The sequence below is a fragment of the Heteronotia binoei genome, chromosome 21, assembly GCF_032191835.1.
Source record: "Heteronotia binoei isolate CCM8104 ecotype False Entrance Well chromosome 21, APGP_CSIRO_Hbin_v1, whole genome shotgun sequence".
NCBI classification, from domain to species: domain Eukaryota; kingdom Metazoa; phylum Chordata; class Lepidosauria; order Squamata; family Gekkonidae; genus Heteronotia; species Heteronotia binoei.
In genome coordinates, this window is record NC_083243.1 from 53,537,885 (window position 1) to 53,563,293 (window position 25,409).

Here is a 25,409-nt window from a genome sequence, read left to right on the forward strand (position 1 = left end):
CTAGAGATAGCACCCTTCACCTTTTCAGGAAATTCATCTCACAGAGTCGGAATTGCAATACAAAAGTCACAGGCTGTGATTAATGCCAGGCAGAGTACCTTAAGTAGGGGATCTGCCAGCTGGTGGCAGCCCAAGGACTGTAGGCAGCGAGGGCAGATTGGTCATTAAGGCCAGTTGGAAAAGTCCCACTGACCATGGGTCTGAGGTGGGCCATCCTCAGGGCAGCCTTGTGCAAGATGGGTTGAAGTGACTTCTACTGTGAGCTGGCAGCCTCCATCTCACATGAAGGGGGTAGGAGTCACTATTGACTGCTGCTGCAAGCTTGCAGTGTCCACTTCATACAAGGTGGGAGGAGCTCCTCTGAGTCTCCTCCTTCCCCCTCTATCAGACAGGGAGGGCCAAGGGCAGGTCGTCTTCCTCATTCCTGTCCTCCCTATAGAGGGGATGGGGCTCATCTCCAGAGCCTCTTTAGCCTCCCAGTCTGCCCCTGGTAGGTAAATATTAGGAGTTTTCCTGGATGTTCAATGCCAGTTGGGCTGCGTGGTGTTTGCTGAAGGCAGGCCTTTCCGTTGTTAATAGGATTATTCCAGAGAAGCTGACTAAAGCTGTGTTCTGGAATAAGGGGCCAAAGATTGACTCACAGTCTCAGAAGCCAGACAGTAGAGAGCACACTGAACTGCCAGACAGTGTCTATAAACAACACACAAGGCCAGGAATGGCAGCATCTTTCTCTCATTAAGAGATTTTTCTGGGAACAGTACAAATGCGATGTCAGACTGACATGGACTGTTGGCCATTAGGGCTGCCTGGTGACTTTTCAAGTGGCAGGCTATTATTTGCATGGATTAATTAAAAGGGCACTGTCAAAGTCCTAGAAAATCTTTTCTTGATAGAGGATGGTAAATTTCAGGCAGGCCTGAAGGTCAAGAGTCAAGACCCTTTATATTTCCCCCCACAGCAATAGGCTAATACTTTGTGAGTGTAAACGCTGTTGGGTTCCCTTGGTAGCATCCCTCCCACTTTTCTTCCTAGAGCATTCAAAGGCTGAAATCTCTACAGTTGCCCAGGGAAGAAATAGCTGGGTATCCCAAATGTTTCAAATACCTTTGAGAGTTCTAGCCATTCAAGGATCATTTTAGCCTGGTTTGACTTTTTTCACTTTTGTGTTTGGACCAGGGGGCAACTTGAGTATCTTTTAATGGAAATGTCGCCAGAGAGAAAACTGTAAATCAGAGAAGCATTTTGTATTTAAGCCTCAAAGCTATAACTCAAGGTTTGAGGGATTCAGAATTAAGACAATAAGAGGGTTTAATCTGAAAATAGAGCTCATAGCTCCCAAACCACATTTTGTGTTCTAATGGTACAATCCTAAACGGAGTTATGCCCTTCTAAGCCTGTTGATTTTGGTCAGCTTGGAAGAGTGTAACTCTGTTTAGGATTGTTCTATAATTTTGTTTATGTTTTGCTGTGTATTTTCCCTCCTCTTTTCCCTCTGATTAAAAGATAAGGTTTGCAGGTTGAGTCTCTTGTTAAATTCCATGTTGCTTATGAATACATCATAGCATTCATAGCTTGGTGAATCTTTTATCAACTTCAATTGATATGTTAACTTCAGCCACTCCTGGTGAATGAAGTACTTGCCACAGTTATTCATACTTTTTAAATGTCCAGGCCTCATTACTTTAATATGTGGGACTACTCTGGTCTCTGGAGAGATGGCTTGTCATGAAGAGCACATTTCTTCTGCACTCAGATATCTGTACTGGATTCTACTCTGTTTCTGAGCACTATGCAATGACCTTTAAAGCCTTAAATGATGTTAAAGTGGGCTATCAGAACAATATTTTCTCTCATTCAAACTGCCCATCAGAGATCATCATTAGAGGCTTTTTTCTGGGTGCTCCCACCTGCTGTCTACCAGGGCTCAGTTTTCTGAGCTCCTTTCTCAAAGATGTTCTTGTGCCAGGGCCATAGCCAGGATTTGGAAGGTCAGGGGGCCTTTACATTTTTTAGGGGGCACTGATGACCCCCAGCGCCCCACATGACCTTCCCTCTAGTTGCTCTCCCTCTCTGACACCCTCCCCTCCCCACAAGGTTGTGTTATGACATACCACAAAGTATGTGCTTCAAGGTGTCAAGCATGCGGAATGACCTTGGGTCAGCCATAGCTCTGGCAGAGTTTGTCCTTGAAAGGGCAGCTGCTGTGAGAGCCCCACCCACCTCACAGGGTGTCTGTTGTGGGGGGAGAAGATATAGAAGAGTGTAAGCCGCTCTGAGTCTCTGATTCAGAGAGAAGGGCGGTGTATAAATCTACAATTCTTCTTGCCGGTTTCAAAAAAGTCTGGTCAGTTTCAACACTGGGTTTCCCTCTTTGCCTGCCATCCTTTCTGTTCCCTTTCTTTCAACTAACTAACGCTAAGATTTATGCATAAACCTGAACCATGAGGATTTAAATGGAAGGTGCTTGCTGGATGCTACTGTGTAGCAGCAATAGGGCGATTGAATAATTTTTTTAAAAAGCTTTGGATGTCACCCTCCACATGTCACAAGTGATGTCCCACCCCAATTTAGAAAAATGTGATTTGTAAAATTGTAGCTGCAGAATGAATACACCAGAGGAAAAAGAATGGTGTATAAAGCAGGCACAGAATCCAAAGACAAGATTAAAGGCTTAATGCTCTGAAAATCTGCAGTAAGATGTGTCTGTATAATGGGCCTAAATGAATTTCCTTCCTAGCTGTTACATTGCTGGATTAGGAAACTAATTTGTCTCCTGATTAATTTAGGAAAGAGTGGGACCCTAGTGAGTAATAATTAATGGTGCTTTGTTTCCTCTTGGAGTTTACAGCTGAAGCTGATGTGCTGTAATTAGGAGCATTCATAGACTCTGGGGTGATTTGGGTGCAAAGTTAATGAACTGTAGCTTCCAATAAATGCTGAGAATTTGAGTGTGATGACTTCTGAATTAGCTGGTGGAGGGAACATAGGAATGCTCCTGATCAAATTGGGCAGCTTGGAACCAGTTCCCTCTTTTAAGTGTATGGAAAGTAACAAAACATTTGATCATATATCAATCTGCCTTCTAGATGATCAAGCATGTCTTTCTTGTTACTTTTTGTCTCAAAGTTGGCATCTGTCCTCCTGTGCCTTTATGCCTTTCTTGGGCAGTGAACTTAACATAGCATAGCTTAGATTTGTAGCTATGCTTGGCAGGGATGCTAAACCTATACCTGTTTTGGCATCTAGTAAAATTCAGAGGAAGTTGTGCTAAGATCCTGTACTGGCAAAAATCTTAGGATCTCTGTCTATAGTGGAAGTTCCATACACACCTTTAGACTATCTATGTGATTCTGGTCCAGGTCAAATGTGCTTTCTCTGAAATATGCTAGCTGTGATTGTCTCATCCCAGAGTTCAAATTTTACCTGATATCTTGGCAAAGCAATCAAACAAATGAATGGGGCTCTTCAATGGTGATTAAACAAAAGAAACTGCCTTCAGTTGTCTAAGGTTGAGACACACTGTGGATATGTATAGATGTAGTGGTATTTGAGCAGAGAGGATGCTTTGTGCTTGCATTTACTATTGTTAGTTTAAACAAACTATTCCCTCAACAGAACTGAGTTCAAAAAAACCTATGATTTCTGAGAGCTTGCAAAGGAAGCCAATTGTTCAGAGTCCTGATGGGTTGGCTGCTGTGTATGCCACATAACCAGTTGCTCATCACATTCCTTGTATAACTGCTTTTAAACAGATTGTGTGTGTTTTTAAAGATGATGAATTAACATTTAATAACTAAATATTCATGCAACAGTTTGCAAAGATTGTAAAGAGATGGATAGTGCTCCAGAAGCATGGTGGAGAGGGGAAAGACTGGTGGACTGCAGTTAAAATGGCTGGTATATACATGTCACATAACTGCAAAGGTGGGAGGAAGCTGCAGGAGAAAATCTGGAGGCTCAAGACCCCTCCGGATTTCCCCGGGGGGGGGGCTGAGCCCCCTCCGGGCAGCCAACATAGGACTTTGGGCCTCAGGCCTTCCCCAGGTAATCAGTGCCAAGCATAGTGACAAACTCCTTTGAGTGTATGAAAACGTTTCCAATTTAAAATTTCAAGAAGGAGAGATCATGATCTTCAAAGGTATGAATGGGGTGGTAGATTCTGTGAAGAAATACATTTTTCTCCTGGGACATTGTGAGGCAGGAAGACTCCCCATTGTGTGCGATTTTCCCTCTGGGCTGCAAAGAAGGAAGTCAGTGGCGTAACGATCTTACAAACTCAGCTTCTTAGAAATGGTAATTGAGCTAGCACAGACACACAGTGGATAGATAGATGTGGAGGTATCTGTTGGATTTTGGCAACCTCACTTCCTGAAGTCATGAGATAATTAATTGTTTGTTTATGCATGCTGATCTTAGCTTAGCTAGTTAGAGCCAATGAGCTACTCTGCATGTATCTCCTGCCAGAGGCTAGGTGTCAGTATGCATATTAACCAGTATTGGTAAGTTCTAATTGAGTAAATCAATACATTGGCAGACCTGAGTCAAGGGGGTGGGGAAAGAGATTTGGTAACTTTCCTGGCAATAGGATGCTCTTGCAGCACAAAGGAGATGCAGACCTCTCAAATGAGAGCTAGGAAAGGTGACTATTTTTTCATCCATCCAGTTGATCTAGAGTGTTGAAGAATGCTTTCTATTGTAAGGTAATTATGATCTGCAAAGGTTTTCAGTTGTATCTTTGGACTCTCTAGAAGTTTAATAACTAAAGTTTTGATATCCAGCACATATCAATCCTTATACATTTGGTGTATGTTGGAAAAGAAAGTATAGCCCTTAACCCTGGTTGGCTACACCCACTTTTAATGTAGCAATAGTCAGACTGCAGGCTCTTTAGTGGATTCAACATGCTTGGTTCCAACTTACATTTGGGGGGGAAGTGAGATTGAGTGTGGGGGGACAGGAAGATCAGAGGCCTTTAAAAATTTCCTAATGGATTCGGGTGGGGTAGCCATGTTGGTCTGAAACAGCAGAACAAAATTTGAGGCCAGTGGCACCTTTAAGAACCAACCAAGTCTTATTCTGGGCATCAGCTTTTGTGTGCATGTACACTGTTTCATTTAGATTACACAGAGAGAGAGACACGCTTATTTTATCTGACACGAGTCTCTTTTTTTGCTTTTAATCATTGATCCTAATTATTCATTCATCCTATTTTGCTATTAATCATTGATCCTCAGAAACTGAGTGCCCAGAAACTGTTTTGTATTTTGCTCTGGGTCAGAGACCCATGAATTTATCAAACGAAGGTATTTGTGATGCCATAGTTTTGTCAATTTCAGTACAATGGTACCTTTATTAATGAGGCAGAAACAAGACACCTGTAAGTGAACATCCAGGCAAACTTATAAAATGTTTCCCTAAAGGCTTTTCTGTATTGCCTTTTACTGTCAAATTTGTGACCATTGGTTTGTCCTATGCACATGATATGTATATTTGCAGATTTTAAAGTGATTATTCTAAAAGTGAATTTCAACAGCAGGAGACCTCTGAGATACCACTATAACCACTGGCCAACTCCCACCTTTTTCTGGGTTTGGCCTGGTCAATGGGCATTGCTGGGGAGGTGCTACCTAAATTTATGGGGAGGGAGCTTCTTCATAAATCCATAGGTAGTGATAGTGGAGGCCCCTCCCTGTGATGTCACTGGCTCTTCCCTATGATGTCACTGGATCCAATGCCTCTGGCTGAGCCCCAGTCCTCCGCCCCACTGCCCCCGGAAATTGATAAGTCTATGTCCTTGGTAGGAATCATTGTTCTCTTTTAACTCTTTCTCTTGCCTTCTCAGCTGTATGTGACCCTCCCTGCCAGAACAAAGGATCCTGCAGTCGTCCTCAGCTCTGCATTTGCCGTTCAGGTTTCAGAGGCTCAAGATGTGAAGAGGTGATTCCAGAACAAGAGTATCATCCCCCTGGCCCTATGGCTGCCCCCCAGCCCCCAGCAGGCTCCCTTCTGAAAAGGGCAGGCAATGTAGAGAGAGAAGGGTCTTTAAGAGGGAGGCAACTGCCTACCACGCAGAAGTTACCAGCTGGGTAAGTTGCTCTCGGTTATGCATAGGAGCTGTCCTCTTTGTAAATTAAAGTGAGGAACTCTAAGGGCAGGAGGAAATAAAAATTCCTTCTTTTTCTTTCCCTTCCTTTCAAGGACTAATGACATTGGTTCCATTCCTAGGAAGCTATAGAAGGGAAGGAGAAGGACACACTCAGCTAAACACTGAACCAAGATCTTCTCCTCAAAGATGCCTGTCTTGTCAGTGGTAGAACAAAGCAGGAGTCAAGTTGTACCTTTAAGACCAACAAAGTTTTATTCAGAATGTAAGCTTTCATGTACTCTAAGCACACTTCATCAGATGAAAAGGAGAAGTGTGCTTAGAGCACACGAAAGCTTACATTCTAAATAAAACTTTGTTGGTCTTAAAGGTATAACTTGACTCCTGCTTTGTTCTACTGCTTCAGACTAACACGGCTGCCCACTTGGATGTGTCAATGGTAGTGCAACAGAAATAGCTCTGTCCACTAGGGTAGGCGTTATTGATTTAAAGAGCTCTGTTGCCAGAGGCTTTCCTGATTCTGCACACATCTCAGCTCCTCCCCACTGCCCCATTATATGGAAGAGGTAAGCACTTCATTATTGTCAGTTTCCAGAGTAATTCCATTGAGCAGCATCATGTGCATCCTACTAGACCCTGAATCAAGAACACAGTTGTGGGTTTTGCAGTCTGCGCTCAGTTAGGCTATATGACTCATGCTGTCATGGCGGAGCAGATAGTCCCAAGAACTAGTCCAGAAGCTATGAACAATTGCTGATGTGTGAATCAGTTTTTAAAGAAAACACAGTAAATGTGAGGTTTCTGATTGTGGGGAAAGGTCTAAAACTGCAAAAGACTCAGAAAATAAGAAGGGATCAGTAGGTGTTTTCATTAGGAAAGGACAGTAGGACATATAAACCACACAGTATAGGTCTCTGTCCCTCCTCATTGCTCTTCTGTTTCTTGTCCTCTTCCCATTTATATTATCCCCACCCTTCTATCATATCTACAGGACAAGATAGATACTATATTTGTTTTAACAGTACATTGTGTGTTTGTTTGCAGGCTATGTTTTTGTGTGCAGTTGAAATAATGAAATACTATGATTGTATGTGGAAGACAGCCTGTTAGGACCCTAAAATGCAGTTTAAGACAGAATTCTTCTCCCTCTATAACTCAAGGCTTCCATCCTGCCCACAAGTTAGCTTGTTTTTAATCCCATTGAAGTCAGTGGTATTTAAGCAGCCTGGCAGGAGAAATTTGAGCTGTGGAGTAAAACTTGTAAAGCTACAGCCACACTGAGACCCTTCTTGATCTGGAACAAGAATGCTTTCAGATGTGAACATGATATATTTGTATATCTCTGCTTTCCCTTTGTGGGTGATTATGTCTCTCTTCCTTCCAGATCTAGGATGGCAAGCCACAAAGGCTCATGCACTTTAATATGATACAAGTTTTTAGACAGTTAGATGGAAAGAAGGGAAATGAATTCAGTTATTGAATACTTTTGTCCAGACAATCAGACACAGTGATTAGCAGAGAGCCTTACCATGGATTTTGAGTGTTCAGCTGCTCCTTAGTACTTAAGACTTGCTGGCTCTGTCCCAAGGAAATGTAGCTCCACTAGCAGAAGAATAGTTTTTGATCTTTTTGTTCTAGTGGAAAAGGCTCCCAATATCCCCTTTAATCAGCCACTCTTCTCACCTTGGTATGAGCTCTCCATTCTTGTCTCTGTTGTGTTTCTGCATAACAGATTCATCATAGTAGGAAATCAGCTTCCTGGTCATTAAATGTACAATTGGTTCCTCAGAACTTTGCTTCATTTATGAGTGTTTTGTGGGTGGCTTTTCTTGTTCACAGGCTAACAGACACTTCCTGGTGCTGGTGTGGAACTGATACAACTGCATACTTTTACACAAAGTCATAAGGTGACTGCTGTGTGCTGCTCAAACTTTAAGCAATGCTTCTGTTTTACTGGTACTAATTTAAATTGACATGCAACTTTACATGTAAGTTTAGAATGCCTATGCTGCAATCTTTCCCTCCAGTTAGGGAGCTCTTGGATTTCTGGGACTGTCACTGGTTGAAAAGAAGCTGGGATGTTTCCACATGGATGTCTTGATTTGCCCTGACTCCCTTAGAGCAGTATCGTTTATGGAAACATCTATGTGATATTGTCCTCTATTTGTCGTGTTTTGATATTTTCCCTTGCTTTGCTGTGATCTTTCCCAAACCTGGACTGATGTGATCTTTTTGGAACAAATGCAGTCAAAATGCCATTGGATGTTGTGGAGGTGGGAAGGGGCAGTTTTGCTTGACCTGCCCATGCTGACACCATTTTTCTTACCGCAGGCTTGCAGAGCCCATTTTGCCCATGCCACCAGAGAGCTTTTTCATGATTTTTTTTTAAAAAAATCCCAAGTAATAGTTAGATCACAATGTAATGCACACTGGAACAAAAAAATCCCAGTTTCAAATATAGGCTGGTTTATGGGATATGAACTTGCCGAGACTGAAAAGGGAAAAGATCTTGGGGTCAAAGAAGATAGCTCAATGAAGATGTCAACCCAGTATACTGCAGTGGTAAAAAAGGCAAAATCTCTGTTGGGGATTATTAGGAAAGTGATTGAAAATAAAACAGCCAATATTATAAGGCCTCTATATAGATCTATTGTGTGGCATCATTTAGAATACTGTACGCAGTTCTGGTCCCCATATCTCAGAAAGGACATTGCAGAGCTGGAAAAAGTACAGAAGAAGGCAACCAAGATGATTAGGGGGTGAATGATTAGGGGATTAGGGGGTTGGACCCAGGGCCAGCCCTCCTGCTAGGCAAACTAGGTGGTTGCCTAGGGTGCCGAGAGGCGAGGGTGACAAATTGGGCTCTCACCCCCACTCCGTGCCCCAGGCAAGCACTTAGCTTGCCTCCCTTCCTGCTGCCGCTAGCCCCCTCTGGGCCACTGCCCACCCACTGGCCTGCTCGACGCAGCTAAAAGTGGTGGCGTCCCGCTTGCTCTCTTCCCCCTGCTCATCGCCAGCTAAAAGTAAGCTTTGCTGGCTTTGCAGCTCGTGCCTGCAAGTTAAAACACGCAGGCGCGAGCTGCAAAGCCCGCAAAACTTACTTTTAGCCAGCAACGAGCAGGGGGAAGGGAGAGAACGAGCAGGGCGCCACTGCTTTTAGCTGCATTGGGCAGGCCAGCGAAGCGCACGGGGGGGGGGGGGGCGGGTGGGACACTGCATGGGGGGGGGGGCGGGCAGGGAGTGGGGGATGGGCAGGGGGCAGGCAGGGTGCTGGAACATGGCATTAGAGCCAGTTCTGGCATTGATACGTGGGGAATGGAGGGAGGGGGCACGGAGCCAAAGGGGGAGAGCCGTGGGGGGCACTTGGGGGGGCACCAGGCAGCAAGTCTGCCTAGGGTGCCCCAGAGCATTGGGCCGGCTCTGGTTGGACCTATGAGGAAAGGCTGAAGAGTCTGAGACTTTTCTTTTTAGAAAAGAGACTACTAAGGGGAGACATGATAGTGGTTTATAAAATTATGCATGGGGTGGAGAGAGTTGACAAAGAAAACTTTTTCTCCCTTTCCCAAAATACTAGAACTGTAAGGTATCCAATGATGTTGATGGAAGGTAGATTCAGGATAGACAAAAGGGAATACTTTTTTACATACAGCATGTAATTAAAATGTGGAATTTGCTTCAAGAGGATGTAGTTATTGCCACAAGCATGTGTGTATGTGTTAAGTGCCATCAAGATGCTTCTACTTATGGAGACCTTATGAATTAACATTCCCTGAAACATCCTATCGTTAGCAACCATTCTCAGGTCTTGCAAACTGAGGGATGTGGCTTCTTTTATTTAGTCAATCCATCTATTGTTAAGTCTTCCTCTTTTCCTGCTGCTTTCTGTTTTTCCTAGCATTATTGTAGTTTCCAGTGATGAGACAGGCACAGACAGCTTTAAAAGGGGATTTGCCCAATTCGTTGAGGAGAGATCGATCAGTAGCCACTAGCCAAAGTGATCAAAGGGACCTCAATGTTGAGAGGCAGTAAACCTCTGAAAACCAGTGCTGGGAAGCAACATCAGGGGAAGGCCTTGATCTGTTTGGCCCATTGTTGAACATCCAGAGAAACTGGTTTGCCATTGTGTTAGGCAGGATGCTGGACTAGATGGACCACAGGTCTGATCCAACAGGCTGTTCTTATATTCACTATAGTTTAATATTATAACATTCTCACTAGCATGTATGAGTTCCCAGCATTCATTTAAAGAAACTCTCTAGACTTTTTAATGCTGAATTATAAAAGAAAATTTCAGGCTGCATATTTCCCATTTTAATCCTACAACCCAAAAAGCCCTGGTGCTGTTATGATCATCATACATTTAATATAAAACACTTACACTCCAGTTTTCCTTATGGTTCAAAATGGCTGAGCTAATATCTACTATTATGCACAAACTATTAGTAACTGCCAGATAATAGCAAACCCCCTTATTAGGCAGAATGAGGCAACACATTTGGGTGCCGCAGAAGAATGACAATTTGGCAGTTATCCTGTTTTCATAGTAGGGAAGGTATTATTTAGATTTCCCAGGTCAGGTGGCAAAGCCCTGATTGGCTAAGAACTGTTTTATGGCCTATTTCCTCTTCAGAAAAATATCACTTATGGTATTTGTGTGAACTATTCTTCATTATTTATTAGAATCAAGAGATTTATTCAGGGCTTAAAGCCTTATTTTGCTTAGAACTGAACAAACACAAAGCATAAAGGTGGTCCTTGCTGAATCCATTAACGCCGCTGAATAATGATGGAAATGAATTTGGTTTCAGTGGTTTTGGAGACTGTTTCAAAGTGCTGCAGTGTTTAGACAGTGTAAGAGGCAGTCTATCTGAACTGAAATACATTCTGTCCTCAGGGGAGATTGGACTGGTTTTATGTTCTGTTGCTTAACCACTTATTGCTGCAACTGGCTGAGACTGTGGTGAAGTCTTAAACCAGGTGCTACCATGGTGGCCTTCATAGTAAGTCTCTAAACAAAACAACACTTTCAGCTTATTTGTTATGCTTATAAAAAAGATCCCAAGATCTTTTGTGTATTGTTGCTTTCATTATGAAGTTGAATGCAGCTCTCCTGCTGCCGCCTCTAGGAAGGCCTTTGGCATTTGCTCCAGAGTGGCATTCAGCCTCAATCCCTCAGATCTAAGCAGCAATGAGTGTCCATTTGCTTTCCTCCTGCCTCCTGACAGACTTCAGCTGTTGGCTTAAACAACTGACTGTGCTGAAGAGAGAAACTTCACTCATCACAGGGCCCATGGAACTGGCACTCAGTAGCATTTCCCAGAATCTTGGACTGGTGCTACCAGGTTCATCTGTTGGTTAGTCCTTCTGATGTGGTGAACGTTTGGCTGTGGTTCTATTCATAACAGGCACCAGCTGATGGATAAGATTTCATGCAGGTGTCAAGGACAGATGATGGGCAGTTTTCTGTTTGGTGCCATTGAGAAGGTTAGGACCCAGCCATTCATTAATGCCATAGCTGATTGATTGACTTCATTTTCATAAGGCCTTGGTTTAAAAGCCTTGCTAGTTAGTTTGGATAATCTGAAAGATACACACATTTTTCTGCAGTTGTAAAACATAGACTGTGTTCACACAAACACACAGAAAGAGAGAGATAAATTACTGATATTCATAGACTTGCCAGGGTTCAGACCTCTTCTGTTGTGGAAAAACAGTATGATAGAAGGGTAAGAGTGAGGAAGTTTGACTGAAGAGACTTGGGTTCAAATCCTCATTCTACCATTCAACTTGGACCAGTCACTCTTTCTCAGCCTAAGCCATCTCATAGTGTTGTTGTGAGGATAAAGTGGACCATCCTAAAGCTCCTAGGATATGATATGCAGGTATTCTAGCCTTGGGTCAGCCATAGCTCTCGTGGCTCTCCTTGAAAGTGCAGCTGCTGTAAGAGCTCTCTCAGCCCCACCTATCTCACAGGGTATTTGTTTTTTGTTTTTTTTGGGGGGGGGGAGGGAGGTAATGGAAATTGTGACCACTCTGAGACTCTTAGATTCAGAGTATAGGGTGGGATAAAAATCCAATATCATCTTCTTCTTCTCCTTCTTCTCTTGAAAGGAAAATGGCCTTGAATGTAAGATAACCCCTCTAAAGAATGTGAGCAAAAAATAATTTATAATTGGACATCACTGTAATTTATATCTGTATCCGAGATGACTCCTCCCTCCTTTTCTGACAGTATGTCTTGGGAGGGGGAGGGGACTTAGTCTTGCATTTGAATAAATTGTGTAGGTAGATGTGGATTTTTCAGCACTAGGAAAAAGGAAGCAGTGGTGTAATTAAGGGGAAACGTTAACATCTACATGTGGGTAACATAAGTTGTGGCACCCCTAGAATTCCAAAAATGGTATCACTGTCTCTTGATGGGGAAAGACCATAGTTCAGTAGGAAAGGGCTTGATTTATATGCAGAAGACGTTAGCTTTGATCACTAGCATCTCAACAGGGCTGGGGAAGCCTTTGCCTGAGACACTGGAGGACCAATGGTCTAATGCAGCAGAAAGGAGCTTCAGATGGAGAAGACAGCCAGTGGTTGTAGACATATGTTTCCTTTTTCATGCATCACAATTAGCAGTGATGGGGGGAAGGGAATGACAGCATACAGTTAGCTTAGTTTGCCAACAAAATCTGAATGATAACATATGAAAATGGTAATATAAAAAATGACATTAAATTTTGCAGTTGCTATGCTGTAAATATATCCCACTGTTCTGTTAGTTACAAGTACCTGTATTTAAGCACTGTCAAATTATCTAAGAGTTTAATCTCTGTGTAGTCAAGAAACCCACTAAAGCAAGTGCTTTGAACATCCATTAAGATTTCACATTATTGTGAAATTTTACAATTGACCTTTAAGAGATTCCCTTGGCTTTGTTACTTCTATTACTTGAAGCACCTGCATGCATGGAAAAACAGTTTGGTGCATCCAAACATTTTGCACAAGTTCAGTTGAGAGAATATGATTATGGTCATGTTGTACAGTGACAACATCCTAAGCAGAGCTAAGATGCACTAATGTGTTAGTCTCTTATTGTTATTATGACTATTGTTGTAAGCCGCCCTGAGCCTGCCTCGGTGGGGAGGGCGGGGTATAAATTTAATAAACCTATACCCTTCTATGTCCACTAGAGTCAATGGACTAAGAAGGGTATAAGTCTGATTAGGATTGCTCTGGTAGAAAGGGTCTTCAGCAAAATCCTATTTTAATGCAGCAGCCAAAAATTCATTCTTTGGTCTGCAACCATTAAGGAGTAGATGCCATATTGGAGACCCTGTGTGTTTCTAAGGAAATTAAGAGCTACTGCAGGTCAAAGTGTAATTATATAAATAGCAGCTCTACTTGGAACAATGAGAAATCCATATGTCTCAGCCCATCTTTTGACAGAATTTCAAAGGCTGCTGGCAAGCAGTTTTGGAAACTTAAAAGTATGAGAACTAACCAAGAGAGGTGTTTATGTCTTTTGTTCTTACAAAAATATGATTCCTAAATCACTAGGCATGGGCATATGGCCTTAGCCTTTATGTTTCAAAAGGATAGTCCTGGATAAATACAGGTTTGTACTAGATGGCCTGTATGGCCCCTTCCAACACTGTGATTCTGTGATTCTATTCTATTATTCAAAGGCAGGATTTTATCTTGAGCTAAGCTCAGTTTCTATGCACAAGAAAAATAAGTTTTGCAGGTTTGTTGCAAATGTGTATCATTGTTATTTTATCATAAGCTAAAAATCCATCAAGTTTGATCAGTAGGGAAGGAACAGGGGGAACTTCCATCTTTTCTCCCACTCATGTTCTCCAGGGAAAGAGCAGACCTGTCTCTAACATTTGTGTAATCTGCTGCAAAGGATGAGGGCTACAACAAAATGTAGATGTTATGCCAAGCGTTTGCAGAGAGAACACACTGTAGCTCAGCACAGCAGCACAGCCCTAATGGTTCATAAAGCAGGAATGGGGTCAATCGCACATTAGAGGGAACTGGAGGAAACCTAATTAGAGTAAAGCAGATCCAAAGGCCATCCCCCTCCCCAAGCCTTCAAGCACCATAAGAAATTCTCTCCTGGTGTTGTCATTTTAAATTAAAATGCTTACAATTGCCCTAAGTCTGCAGAATGTTTCAGATTCTCTGGAGACTTCCCAGAATTCCTGCCTTCACACAATTGTTCCTTCCCAAATTGTAGAGGACCAGAATCAGATAAATCTTTTCTGCTATTTGGTTGTGTAGGGAAACTCTCTGTGCAGTTCAGCTCACTGTTCAAAGGAAAAATATTGCTTAGTGTTCTGCCTTGCATGAGCATATGTGTGCATGCTTCATAGTTTAGAGCAGAGATGTCAAACTCATTTGTTATGAGGGCTGGATCTGACATATATGAGACCTTGTCGGTCCAGCCATCATAGGGTTGCCAGGTATGTGTTAGAAAATATATGGAGACTTTGGAGGTGGATCCAGGAGAAGGGGAGGGGAGGGGCCTCAGCATGGTATAATGCCGTAGAGTCCACCCATCAAAGCAGCCATTTTCTCCTGGGTAGCTGATCTCTGCCAGCTGCAGATCAGTTGTAAAAGTGGGTCCCACCTGGAGGCTGGCAACCCTAACCCTCAAATTTCCAGGAATTTCCCAACCCAGAGTAGGCAACCTATTGGAAAACTTTAACATTTTCAAACATCAAGATGTTTCATATAGACTCATCCACATTGCTTCAGGGCCAATCATGGGCACCCAAAATGTATTAATTTACCAGAACATTTAATGTCTTACTCTGATTCCATGTATTGGGGGAGGAGGGGGGCGAGCTAGCTGCTAGTATAATCAGTTTCATACATTTAGAAACTTTCCTAGAAATAAGCCTAGACCTTGGTAGAAGGGAAGAGCAGACCTGCTTAGAATCGCACTGTTAATGTTATACTTTCTCTACCTTATAAAGGCAAGATATAAATTTATGAATAAAACCAATTTAAAATAAAGTGAAAAGCAGTGACTGAATGCCATGGTGGTTCTCCCCTGTATGTTCCTTGGATACTGAGGCTGATGGCCACTGGCTGAAAGGTCAGCCTATTGACTCCCTATTTCTAAAGGCAGCTAGTTAGCAAAAGGACAAAAGCAATGTGGGCATGTGCTGAGGGAGATGAAGGAGTTCTGGCAAGGGCAGAGTGGCAGATAGCTCTTTGAGGAAGGGGATTGTATAGTATTCTGGCTAGGGATCAGAACACCCTTGTGGAATACATTTGAAAGATATCTAGCTACATAATGTAATCTGTTTATCTGGTTGCTAATGCAGATTCCTCACCATAGTTATTTGGCATTTCACAGGTAGATAAAAATGGGAGGTGGGGACAATCCTTATCTCTTATCCTTTATTTCTAGCCTACAGAAAAACCAAACAAAACTTAGTTTTATGAGACTTTTACTTGCTTTGGATGTTTGTGTGCTAAATGTTGGATGTACAAATATGGAGGGAATTACTGGCAGAAAGCTAAATCATGCAGATGATATCTGCATTTAATTCATTGCTCATTTTTATCTGTGGAGAAACAAATTCCAAAGCTGTAGACTCAGCTTCTATGAAAATGTTATTTCCTAACAGGACAGTCTTTTGACCCAGCTTAAGATGACCATTGACACCTGAGCAACTTGGTTGGTATTCTGTATTCTCCAAAGAAAGAAACCAAGAAAAAAAAATGCAACAGAATGCAGAAACGCCATTGAAGCCCATAGATAGAAGGGCAGTAAATGAATTTTGCGGTCCATAAATCTAGTAGTTCCAGAGTCTGAATTTATGTATTAATAAAGAAGACATGTAATCTCTCCTTAATAAACAAGGGGTGTATATAATCCTGTTGTTTGGTTGTCTCATGTTAGCCCCTTATATCGACCCTATATAACCACTACACCACAGAATGAATGACATTACCAATACTTATTTTTTGGTTATCCAGCTGCTATCTGAGAAGGTGTTGTGAGAAATATATCTGGTGCTTTAGGAAGAGCCCCCACCTACTGTTATTACAAGTGAGAAGAGGGGGGAAAACAGACTTATATGGGTGAAGTGGATGTGTTAACAGTTTGTTCTGCTCAGCAGTCTAATAGTGTTATGTTTTGTGGTTACTGCATTGGTCTTCTTGACTTGTAGTGAAGTAAACCTGATCCACCTTTGTTGCCTCTTGTAAGGCATAGAGAGGATTATTATCATTTTAATTTTTTTTTTAGTTCTATGTATCCCACACAGTATCTTAAAAACAGCTGTTTTATTTTTTGGTATGCTTATGGACTTTGTGGTATAAGAAAATCTCCAGTTTTGTTGTTGAAAGATGCCTCACACTATCAAAAGAATGATCTGTACATGTTCTGCCTAGATATTTAATGACCACTTCACAGACTGAAGAGGGAAAGCTTCTGGGCTGTGGCTAGTTTGGGACTTTCCAAGCTTGGCTACTTATTTCTGTCCCTGTAGATTGCTTGTTGGTATATTGTCCATTCTTCTGTAGTGATTCAGTGGAAAACTGTAGACATACAGAAAGGAAGTGAATCACTGGATTTTGATTTCAATGGCTTTGAACAAGGAGGGCTGCTGGCCAGAAGGAAAAGCAAATTGATGGGACAGATTCTGAAAAGGCTGTTGGCTGGTTCTCAGAAGATGATGATGGTTGAGCTCCTTCTCTAGAAACTGATCACATGGTCCACCATGATGCCTGAATGGAATTACCAGCACGTAGTGTGCTTCAAGGAAAGATTAATTCCTTGGATCTTTAATAAGAAATTTCTCTCAGCAAACTTAGTTGTTTATTTTTTTTTTTAAAAAAAAACTATGCTTCCTTTCTATTAAAACATTTCAAACATGTATTTAACGTATAAATATTTTAAAAAACATTTTAAGCAATTAAAACATATAAACAAACTCATAAAAACACACAAACAGGGAGGAGAGCTAATAAGAGTTAGCAAGGGGACGCCAAACAAATTAAAACGGTCTTCACCAACTGGTGGAAGATAGTGATGGAGGGAAATGGACAAATCTCCCTGTGAAGTGAGTTCCAAAGCTTGGGACCGCAACCAAAAAGGCCCTTTCTTGGGTTGCCCCTGGATTACAGACACACCCAAAGTAGGGCCTCTGAAGATAATGGGAGTGATCAGATAGGTTCAGATGCAGCTACACAGTCCTTCAGGTATGTTGGCCCCAAACCATGTAGGCCTTTAAAGCTTAATACTAGCACCTTGAATTGGGCTTGGAAGCAAATCAGGAGCCAGTGTAGACAGAACAAGACTGAAGTGATATCTCCATGACCATTCCCGTCAGCATTCTGACCCCAGCATGATGTAACAACTGTAGCTTCTGGACAGTCTTCAAGGACAGCGCCATGTATAGAACATTGCAATAATCTAGCCTAGATCTTAACCAGGACAAGTACTACAGTGGCAAGATCTTTCCTTACTGTGTAGAACTTCGTAACTGCCTCATACTTTTCATAAGGCTTAAGTGTGAAGCAATAACTTAAATACTAAGTGCCTACTAGTGCCCATTCCTTGTCTGAATTTCATGTTGTTCAATATGTACTTTTTTCTGGTGTGCCTTCTGTTCCCTGTGAAATTCTGTATAACAGAAGTATACTGGCCATTCAACTCTTACTGGCTGCCAAAATATGCTCTGTGTTTGAGCTAATATGAGCTAATCTAAAATTATGCTGGCAGAAAGTCCATTTAGAGCCAATTATGACTATATGAAACTGCCTTGTACTGTGTCAGACCATTGTTTTATCTACCCCAGCACTGATCATGCTGATTTGTAGCAGCTTCCCATTCTTCTGGCCTTTGATCCTTTTAACTGGAGATTCACCTAAAGCTGTCCTATACTGAATTAGACCACTGGTCTATCACAATCAATACTATCTACTCAGACTGGCAGTAGATCTCCAGGGTTTCAGGCAGAGGTCTTTCATATTACCTGCTACAAGATCCTTCAGCTGAAGGTGCCATAGATTGAGCTTGGGAACTTCTGCATGCTAAGTGTAAGTACATAAGAAGAGTCTTGTTGGTTGAGACTAATGGTCCACTAGTCCAGCATCCTATCTCACACAGTGGCCAACAACAGGGCATAGAGGCTGAGACCTTCCTCTCATGTTGTCTCCTAGCACTGGGATTCAGAGGCAGTGAAGTGGCCAAATTTGCAGATGACACTAAATTGTTCAGGGTGGTGAGAACCAGAGAGGATTGTGAGGCACTCCAAAGGGATCTGTTGAGGCTGGGTGAGTGGGCGTCAACATGGCCGATGAGGTTCAATGTAGCCAAGTGCAAAGTAATGCACACTGGGGCCAAGAATCCCAGCTACAAATACAAGTTGATGAGGTGTGAACTGTCAGAGACTGACCAAGAGAGAGATCTTGGGGTCATGGTAGATAACTCACTAAAAATGTCAAGGCAGTGTGAAATTGCAATAAAAAAGGCCAACGCCATGCTGGGAATTATTAGGAAGGGAATTGAAAACAAATCAGCCAGTATCATAATGCCCCTGTATAAATTGATGGTGCTGTCTCATTTGGAATACTGTGTGCAATTCTGGTCACTGCACCTCAAAAAGGATATTATAGCATTGGAAAAAGTGCAGAAAATGGCAAGTAGAATGATTAAAGAGTTGGAACACTTTCCCTGTGAAGAAAGGTTAAAAAGCTTGGGGCTCTTTAGCTTGGAGAAACGTCGACTGCGGGGTGACATGATAGAGGTTTATAAGATAATGCATGGGATGGAGAAAGTAGAGAAAGAAGTACTTTTCTCCCTTTCTCACAATACAAGAACTTGTGGGCATTCGATGAAATTGCTGAGCAGTCAGGTTAAAACAGATAAAAGGAAGTACTTCTTCACCCAAAGGGGGATTAACATGTGGAATTCACTGTTACAGGAGGTGGTGGCGGCTACAAGCATAGACAGCTTCAAGAGGGGGTTAGATAAAAATATGAAGCAGAGGTCCATCAGTGGCTATTAGCCACAGTGTGTGTGTATATACATATATATAAATAATTTTTTTGGCCACTGTGTGACACAGAGTGTTGGACTGGATGGGCCATTGGCCTGATCCAACATTGCTTCTCTTATGTTCTTATGAAACTAACACTATGGGAACAGAAGTGGGCCATAAGTCATTGTGTGATCATCACCATGTGGTCTCCCTCTTTTGTCATCCAGCTAATTTTATTGGAAACGCATGGGCTGGTCTCAAGATATTGATTGGAATAGTGGGACAGTAAAATGAAAGAGACAGTGCAGAGATGACAAGGCGTGGCTTTCCTTAGAAAGGATGACTTCACTAGATTGAGTGCCATTATTACTGCCTTTGGAATATCTGAATCCTTCAGGCAATCCTTCCACTTTGTTCCTGTGGGAGGTCAGTGGTGGGTGGTACAGTAACTCTAGGAAAGAATGACAGAAACATTTGAAAAGTAAAAGAAAATACATATTTGTGTCCATTGTAAACTAAAAATAAACAGCTGTAGGATATATTCCAAGAACAAAATGTGCTTGGTAGGCCAAGCCTGGGGTTCCTCGGTACAACCTCAGTCTGGCGTCTGTTCTTTTCTAGTATTTGTGAGCTTCTGGTTACATTTAACATCTACATAATTTTTTCTCAGAACTTTTACAAATCCTGTCCTAGTGCTACTAGTGCAATGTGAGACAACAATAATGGTAGGTGTTGCCTTCATCTCAGTTTCTAGGTTTTAAGGTGTTACTTTGTTCTATAAAGGATTGCCCTTCTCTTAAACAATAAGGTTTGCAAATTTACTCTTAAATATGTGTCTATGTATGTGTTCAAATTTGTTGTGGACAGGGCTTTCTTGGTAGAAAAAGCCAGGCAGGAACTCATTTGCATATTAGGCCACACCCCTGATATCACCTTTGTTTCACACAGGGCTTTTTTGTAGAAAAACCCTAGCGGGAACTCATTAGCATTTTAGGCAACACCCCCTGATGCCAAGCCAGCCGGGACTGTGTTCCTGTGTGTTCCTGCTCAAAATAAGCCCTGGTTGTGGGGCCCATAGTTGTCATGGAACAGACTATGGACTCCCCCCCATCAGAAGATGACAAAGACCAAGAGGAGGAGGCAGCTGGGCACATAACACTGCTATAGAAGAAGGCAGTTGAGACACTTCCAGGAGCCTCCTTTGATAGGCAGGAGGAGCCCCAACACTCTGAATCAAACAGCTAGGGTTGCCAAGTCCAATCCAAGAAATATCTGGGGACTTTGGAGGTGGAGCCAGGAGCAAGGTTGTGACAAACATAACTGAACTCCAAAGGGAGTTCTGGCCATCCACATTTAGAGGCACACCTTTTAAATGCCTTTCCTACATTTGAAATAATGAAGGATAGGGGCACTTACTTTTGGGGCTCATAGAATTGGACCCCTGATACAATCCTTTTGAAACTAGGAGGGTATTTTGAGGAGAGGCACTGGATGCTATGCTGCAAATTTGGTGCCTCTACCTTAAAAAACAGTCCCCCCAAGCCCTAGATACCTGTGAATCAATTCTCCCTTATACCTTATTGGAATTAGTCTCCATAGGGAATAATAGAGTTCCCAGCAGACATTTCCCTCCGCCCCCCTGCTTTCTGATGACCGTGAAGCGGGAGGAGGGTCTCCAAACCAGGGGATCCCATACCCCCACCTGGGAATTGGCAACCCTACAAACAGCTCAACCAGGCATTCAGGTATGCTTTCCTGAACCCTCCATCCCACAGCCCACTGCTGATCCAAAGGTCTGCCGCGAAATGACCCTGCAACCCTCTCAATGCCCTGAACCACCCCATCCCCATTGCAGTGCTCATTGCCATAACTGGGCATGGCACCTTTAAATATGGATAGCCTGCTCCTGGAGAGGAGGGGCCTGTATTGCCACCTTCTTAAGAGAATATTTAAGGCCTCAATCCACCTTCAGCCTTTTCTGGGGGGGGCAACATCAATGATACCGTGGTTCCAGCTAAAATAAGTTGACTCCTGGACCGCAGCCTTTAGCAGGACCATAGTGTCTTGTGCCAGCTTTGGTTGGTGTGCTGAGTGCATCCTTCCTTCAAAAGTGTGATGTAACTACTGCTCTGTCACATCTAGGCTTGATCACTACAATGTATTCTACATAGGTCTGTCTCTGAAAAGTGTTTGGAAGCTTCAGTTGATGCAAAATGCAGTTAAGAGTACAGATAACAGGGACCAATATCTTGCTTGCCCTTCAAGAATTGTTTGGGCTGCCAGTTTTTTCCAAGGCACAATTGAACATTCCAACTCTTACTCTTAAAGCCTTCAGCCTGTAATCCCTAATATAATGGCTGAGGGCACCATATTGCCCACCAGTGTATTTACTAGAGCCCGCCTACTTTAGGAGGTTCAAGGATAAAATTCAAAAGGCTTTAAATGGAACAGTGAGGGGGAAACATGGATAATTAGTTGCTTTTAAAAAAACTGACCATCTGGCAAAATGCTGAATTCATCATAGGTAGGTACTTCACAATCCTTTGCTTGCTGATAGACACAGACTCTTTTATTGCTCTGGACTTGGATCTGCTCTGGGCTCTGTGTGGCTCTTTAATAAGCGAACTTTCCCCTTACTTAAAAATTGAAATGAAAGAGTTCTTTCATCCAAAGGAAGCTGTGGATCTCAGCATTCTTGTGCCCTCTTGGTGCTCAAGAAGAGCCAGAAGACATTGCTCATTCAAAAGAAGCCTCGGTTATAGGAAGGCACTTGGCTTGCAAGCTCCCTACATTTGTATTTTGCCCCACTCCCGTGGCAGTCATTTGTGGAGGTTCTCAGTTTATCAGAATTCCAAAAGTGCCCATGAGTTCAACAAATCTGAGGACCCCTGTCCTAAACAGTCTGGAACTGGGGTACCTAAAGGATAATCTGCTCCCATGTTAATCTACCAGTCATACAAGGCCTTTTGCACTGCATCACTTTTATTGCCTCAAAAATTCTTTACTAGTATGGTTTTTGCTTTAAAGAAATTGCAGCAGTTACCACAGGAATGTTACCATGAATGAGAGATGAGGCAGTGCTGAGTACAAGTGAATGGAAAGAGTGTGGGTGGAACTGAAGCTGGGCAATTCTGAATGAAAAACTAATGGGAAAGCCAAGTGGAAAACTCCCTTCTGATGACTGAAATGTCTTCAATAATAGTAGTATTATAAAGGGAAAAATATTATTTATTTATTTAGATACTTATACTTCACTTTTCCTCCCAACATTGTTCTCCCTTCATTTATTTTACCCTCACAACAGCCCTGTAAGGTAGTTCAGGCCTAGAGTAAGGGTAACTGAGTCAAGATCACCCAGTAAATTTTCATGGCAAAGTAGGGATTCTGAATAGCTTGATTATTTTTATTTTTTTACTTCATTGATCATCCAACTTCATCATTAAGAAATCAAGGTGGATGACATAATTGTACCACAGTGTAATAAATGTCAGCATAATGCATGCAATAAAGGATACAATAAAACTGGATTACATAATCTGAGAACCTAAAACAGTGCAATAGTTTTAACCAACTGGATTATCAGAATATTTAGCTCATTAATCTGAGGTTCCAGGCAATCCCTTCTTTATAATCCTAATCTTCATTTGGATGGGATAAACCTTTTAGTTGATACCTGGACATCCTCTCCAAAAAGGTAGCAGGGCGGTGCAGAGGAAGGCATAACAACATAGGCAGGGTTGTGCCATCCCCACTGTTCCTTCTAAAAGGTGAGGAGATTGTCTTGCATTGGCATCTGGTCTATTCTTCACAGTCGAGAACCAGCAATGTCCTTTCAACGATTATAGAGAGCCAGAGTAGGCAAATGTAGGTTGTGTATTTCAGTGAATTCTGAACCCTAAAAAATACCAACCTTATCGGCAGAACTGTATGTCTGAATGGGAATCCTCAGTGATGAAAAAAAATGGCAGTCCAGAATATATTTCTGCTGGGTATATTACCCTGCTGATGTAGTATGTACATGAATCATTTTGCAACCTTGATATTGAAGTAAGACTTTCAGATAATACTTGACTAGCAATTGCAAGTTACAAAACAAAAATATTTGGAAAATTATTTTAGAATTATGTCTAAGACATCAGGAAAAACTTCCTTGTGTCTTAGCAAGCCAATGGATCAATATGGCTAGCCTCCCTTTAGTTACAAGTCTGGAATCCTTAAGATTTCAGTTAGAAATCCTTTCCAGTAGATGATAGTAGATTATTCAAGTCAAGGCGTACAAACCTCGGGAAGGTATTTGTTAGTGTGAAGAAATGGATTTTTTTTCCTTTGGAGGTTTGAAATGAGCAAAAATTTCACTCTTTCTAAATCTAAACAGAGAACAGGCAGGAAAGGCAGAAAGCCAGTTCAATTGCTTTCCAGACTGACCTCCGCCCACTTTCATACAAACGCTAATAGGTCTAGCTAGAGACAATTGGATGGTCCAGTCCCTCTCCACCTCCCCCCCCCCCCCCCCCGCAGCTCCAGTAGGGAACAGAGATTTGGAGGAATTTAGACTAGAAGGACTCCAGGACGAAGCTCCTGGAGACTTCAGGAAAAGCTTCTTTGAACCAGCCTGACCTGGTAAGTGGGTGGGGAAAGGAGAGATATAAAAGTCCTGGGAGCAAGATGGAAAGTCTCTTCGGGTGCTGATTTCATCTATACAGACAGAACTCTTAACTGAGGTTTGGAGGAGGAGGCCATTGCCATATGCTGGCCTGAAGGAGGCTTGAAGATAAAGAAACTCCTGTAAACATCTTGTAACTTTTGAAGCTAAGGAGCCTGCCTTAGCTTTGAAAGATAGGGCATGTATAGAGGGAGGGACAGAAGGATTGTGTTTACCCTTTTGTTTTGAATCCCTTGTTCAATCTGGTATTGTGCTTGTGAACAATTTGTTAAAAATAGATGCTTTATAACTTTTGGTCCTGGTTGTGGTTCTCTGTGCTACATAGAACTCCACCGTCTTGGACACTCTATCTTAAAAGGAGCGCCAGGAGGAAGGGGAGGGCAGTCATTTGGCAAGTGGCTACTCCTGTAGTGGTGCACAAGGCAGCAAGCTGTCCCTGCTGAGTACTAGGAGACCCAGAGGCAAGGCCTCAGAATGTGGAAGGGAAACTGAGAGTCCTGACCCCCACTCAGTGGGCAATACCTACAAAGGTCAGGCGGTGGCAGTGGTTGAACAGAAGGAGAGAAAAGCCCCTCCAGGGATACGGGAAAACCAGGAGGGCAGGGTGGAACTGGACATGCAGGCCAGAGGAGGACTATTCCGTGATAGTTGCACCTGTGAGAACTATAGTTCCTTCTTTTAGTTCCTGCTGTGTTAAAACAAGCTCTGCTCTGCAAAAGTTGGTTGGGGTAACAACCAGAATGTGTTAAAAGGCACTTAAGAGTTTGGCCTTAGGAGCTGGGAGTGTCTGAATCTTCCCATTTGCTTGGCTGCTGCAAATGCCAGGCGCCATAAATAAGATTACATAGAAAAGTTGCAAATTCACTAATGGGACCTTCCCTGTGAAGTTTCTTTCATTCATGACTTTTATGAGTTGTATAGTCTGTTTATTTCCTTGGCGAGACTCCTTCCTTGGCTGCATCCTTGTCAATGCCATAGGCAGGGATGCAAATGAACTCCGATCTTATAGAAAGCAAAGAGGTTTTCAGGGGATTGTTTATGTTTGGAGGAAGATGAGAGGCTCAGTGAATCAATGGGACGTTCCCTGTGAATATATTACCATCTTTCACAGTCACTACAGTGATGATTCCTACGCTCCGGACCAATTAAGATTTTTTGCATGACTGGAAACATTTTTTTTTATCCCAGATAAAGCTGTGCTTATGGTGAAGCTTTTTGAAGTGGGCTGCATGGTAGCATACCAAGCTGAGATCTGTTCTGGTTATAAGCAGCTCTGATGACCCATCAAAAATGTACCTTGGCTGTCCTATAAGCTTTGTGCATTCTTATGCAAGGTTGCTAGATTCGTGCTAGTGTTTAGAGGGTGCTGCAGGTGCTGTTAGCAAGCTGTAATAAAAAGTTAGTCTGCAGTGGTGTTGGGAAAATCAAGCAAGGTCACTAATAGAAGCCCAAAAGTGAGACCGGATTTGAAATGGATGAAACTGAAAGGCTTGTATGCTGCAATTGAAGAGTGGGGTTCAGGAATAGTGTCTGTTCACAGATGTTATCGTGAATTATACATCTTTCTCTCAAAGCACTGGATTATTTTTAAAATAATTTATTTATATCCCATTTTTCTCCCAATAGGGACCCAAAGGCTGATTACAAA

At 42.4% G+C, this 25,409-nt stretch overlaps 1 protein-coding gene across 1 annotated transcript in view; it reads left to right on the top strand.

Moving 5' to 3' along the window:
• The window catches only part of LTBP2 (latent transforming growth factor beta binding protein 2), a 178,858-nt gene that overhangs the window by 36,293 nt on the left and 117,156 nt on the right, over window positions 1-25,409 (top strand). Inside the window, exon 3 of the mRNA XM_060261626.1 lies at window positions 5,843-6,086. Coding sequence (XP_060117609.1) covers window positions 5,843-6,086 — 244 coding nt within the window. The remainder of the gene's footprint in view (window positions 1-5,842; window positions 6,087-25,409) is intronic.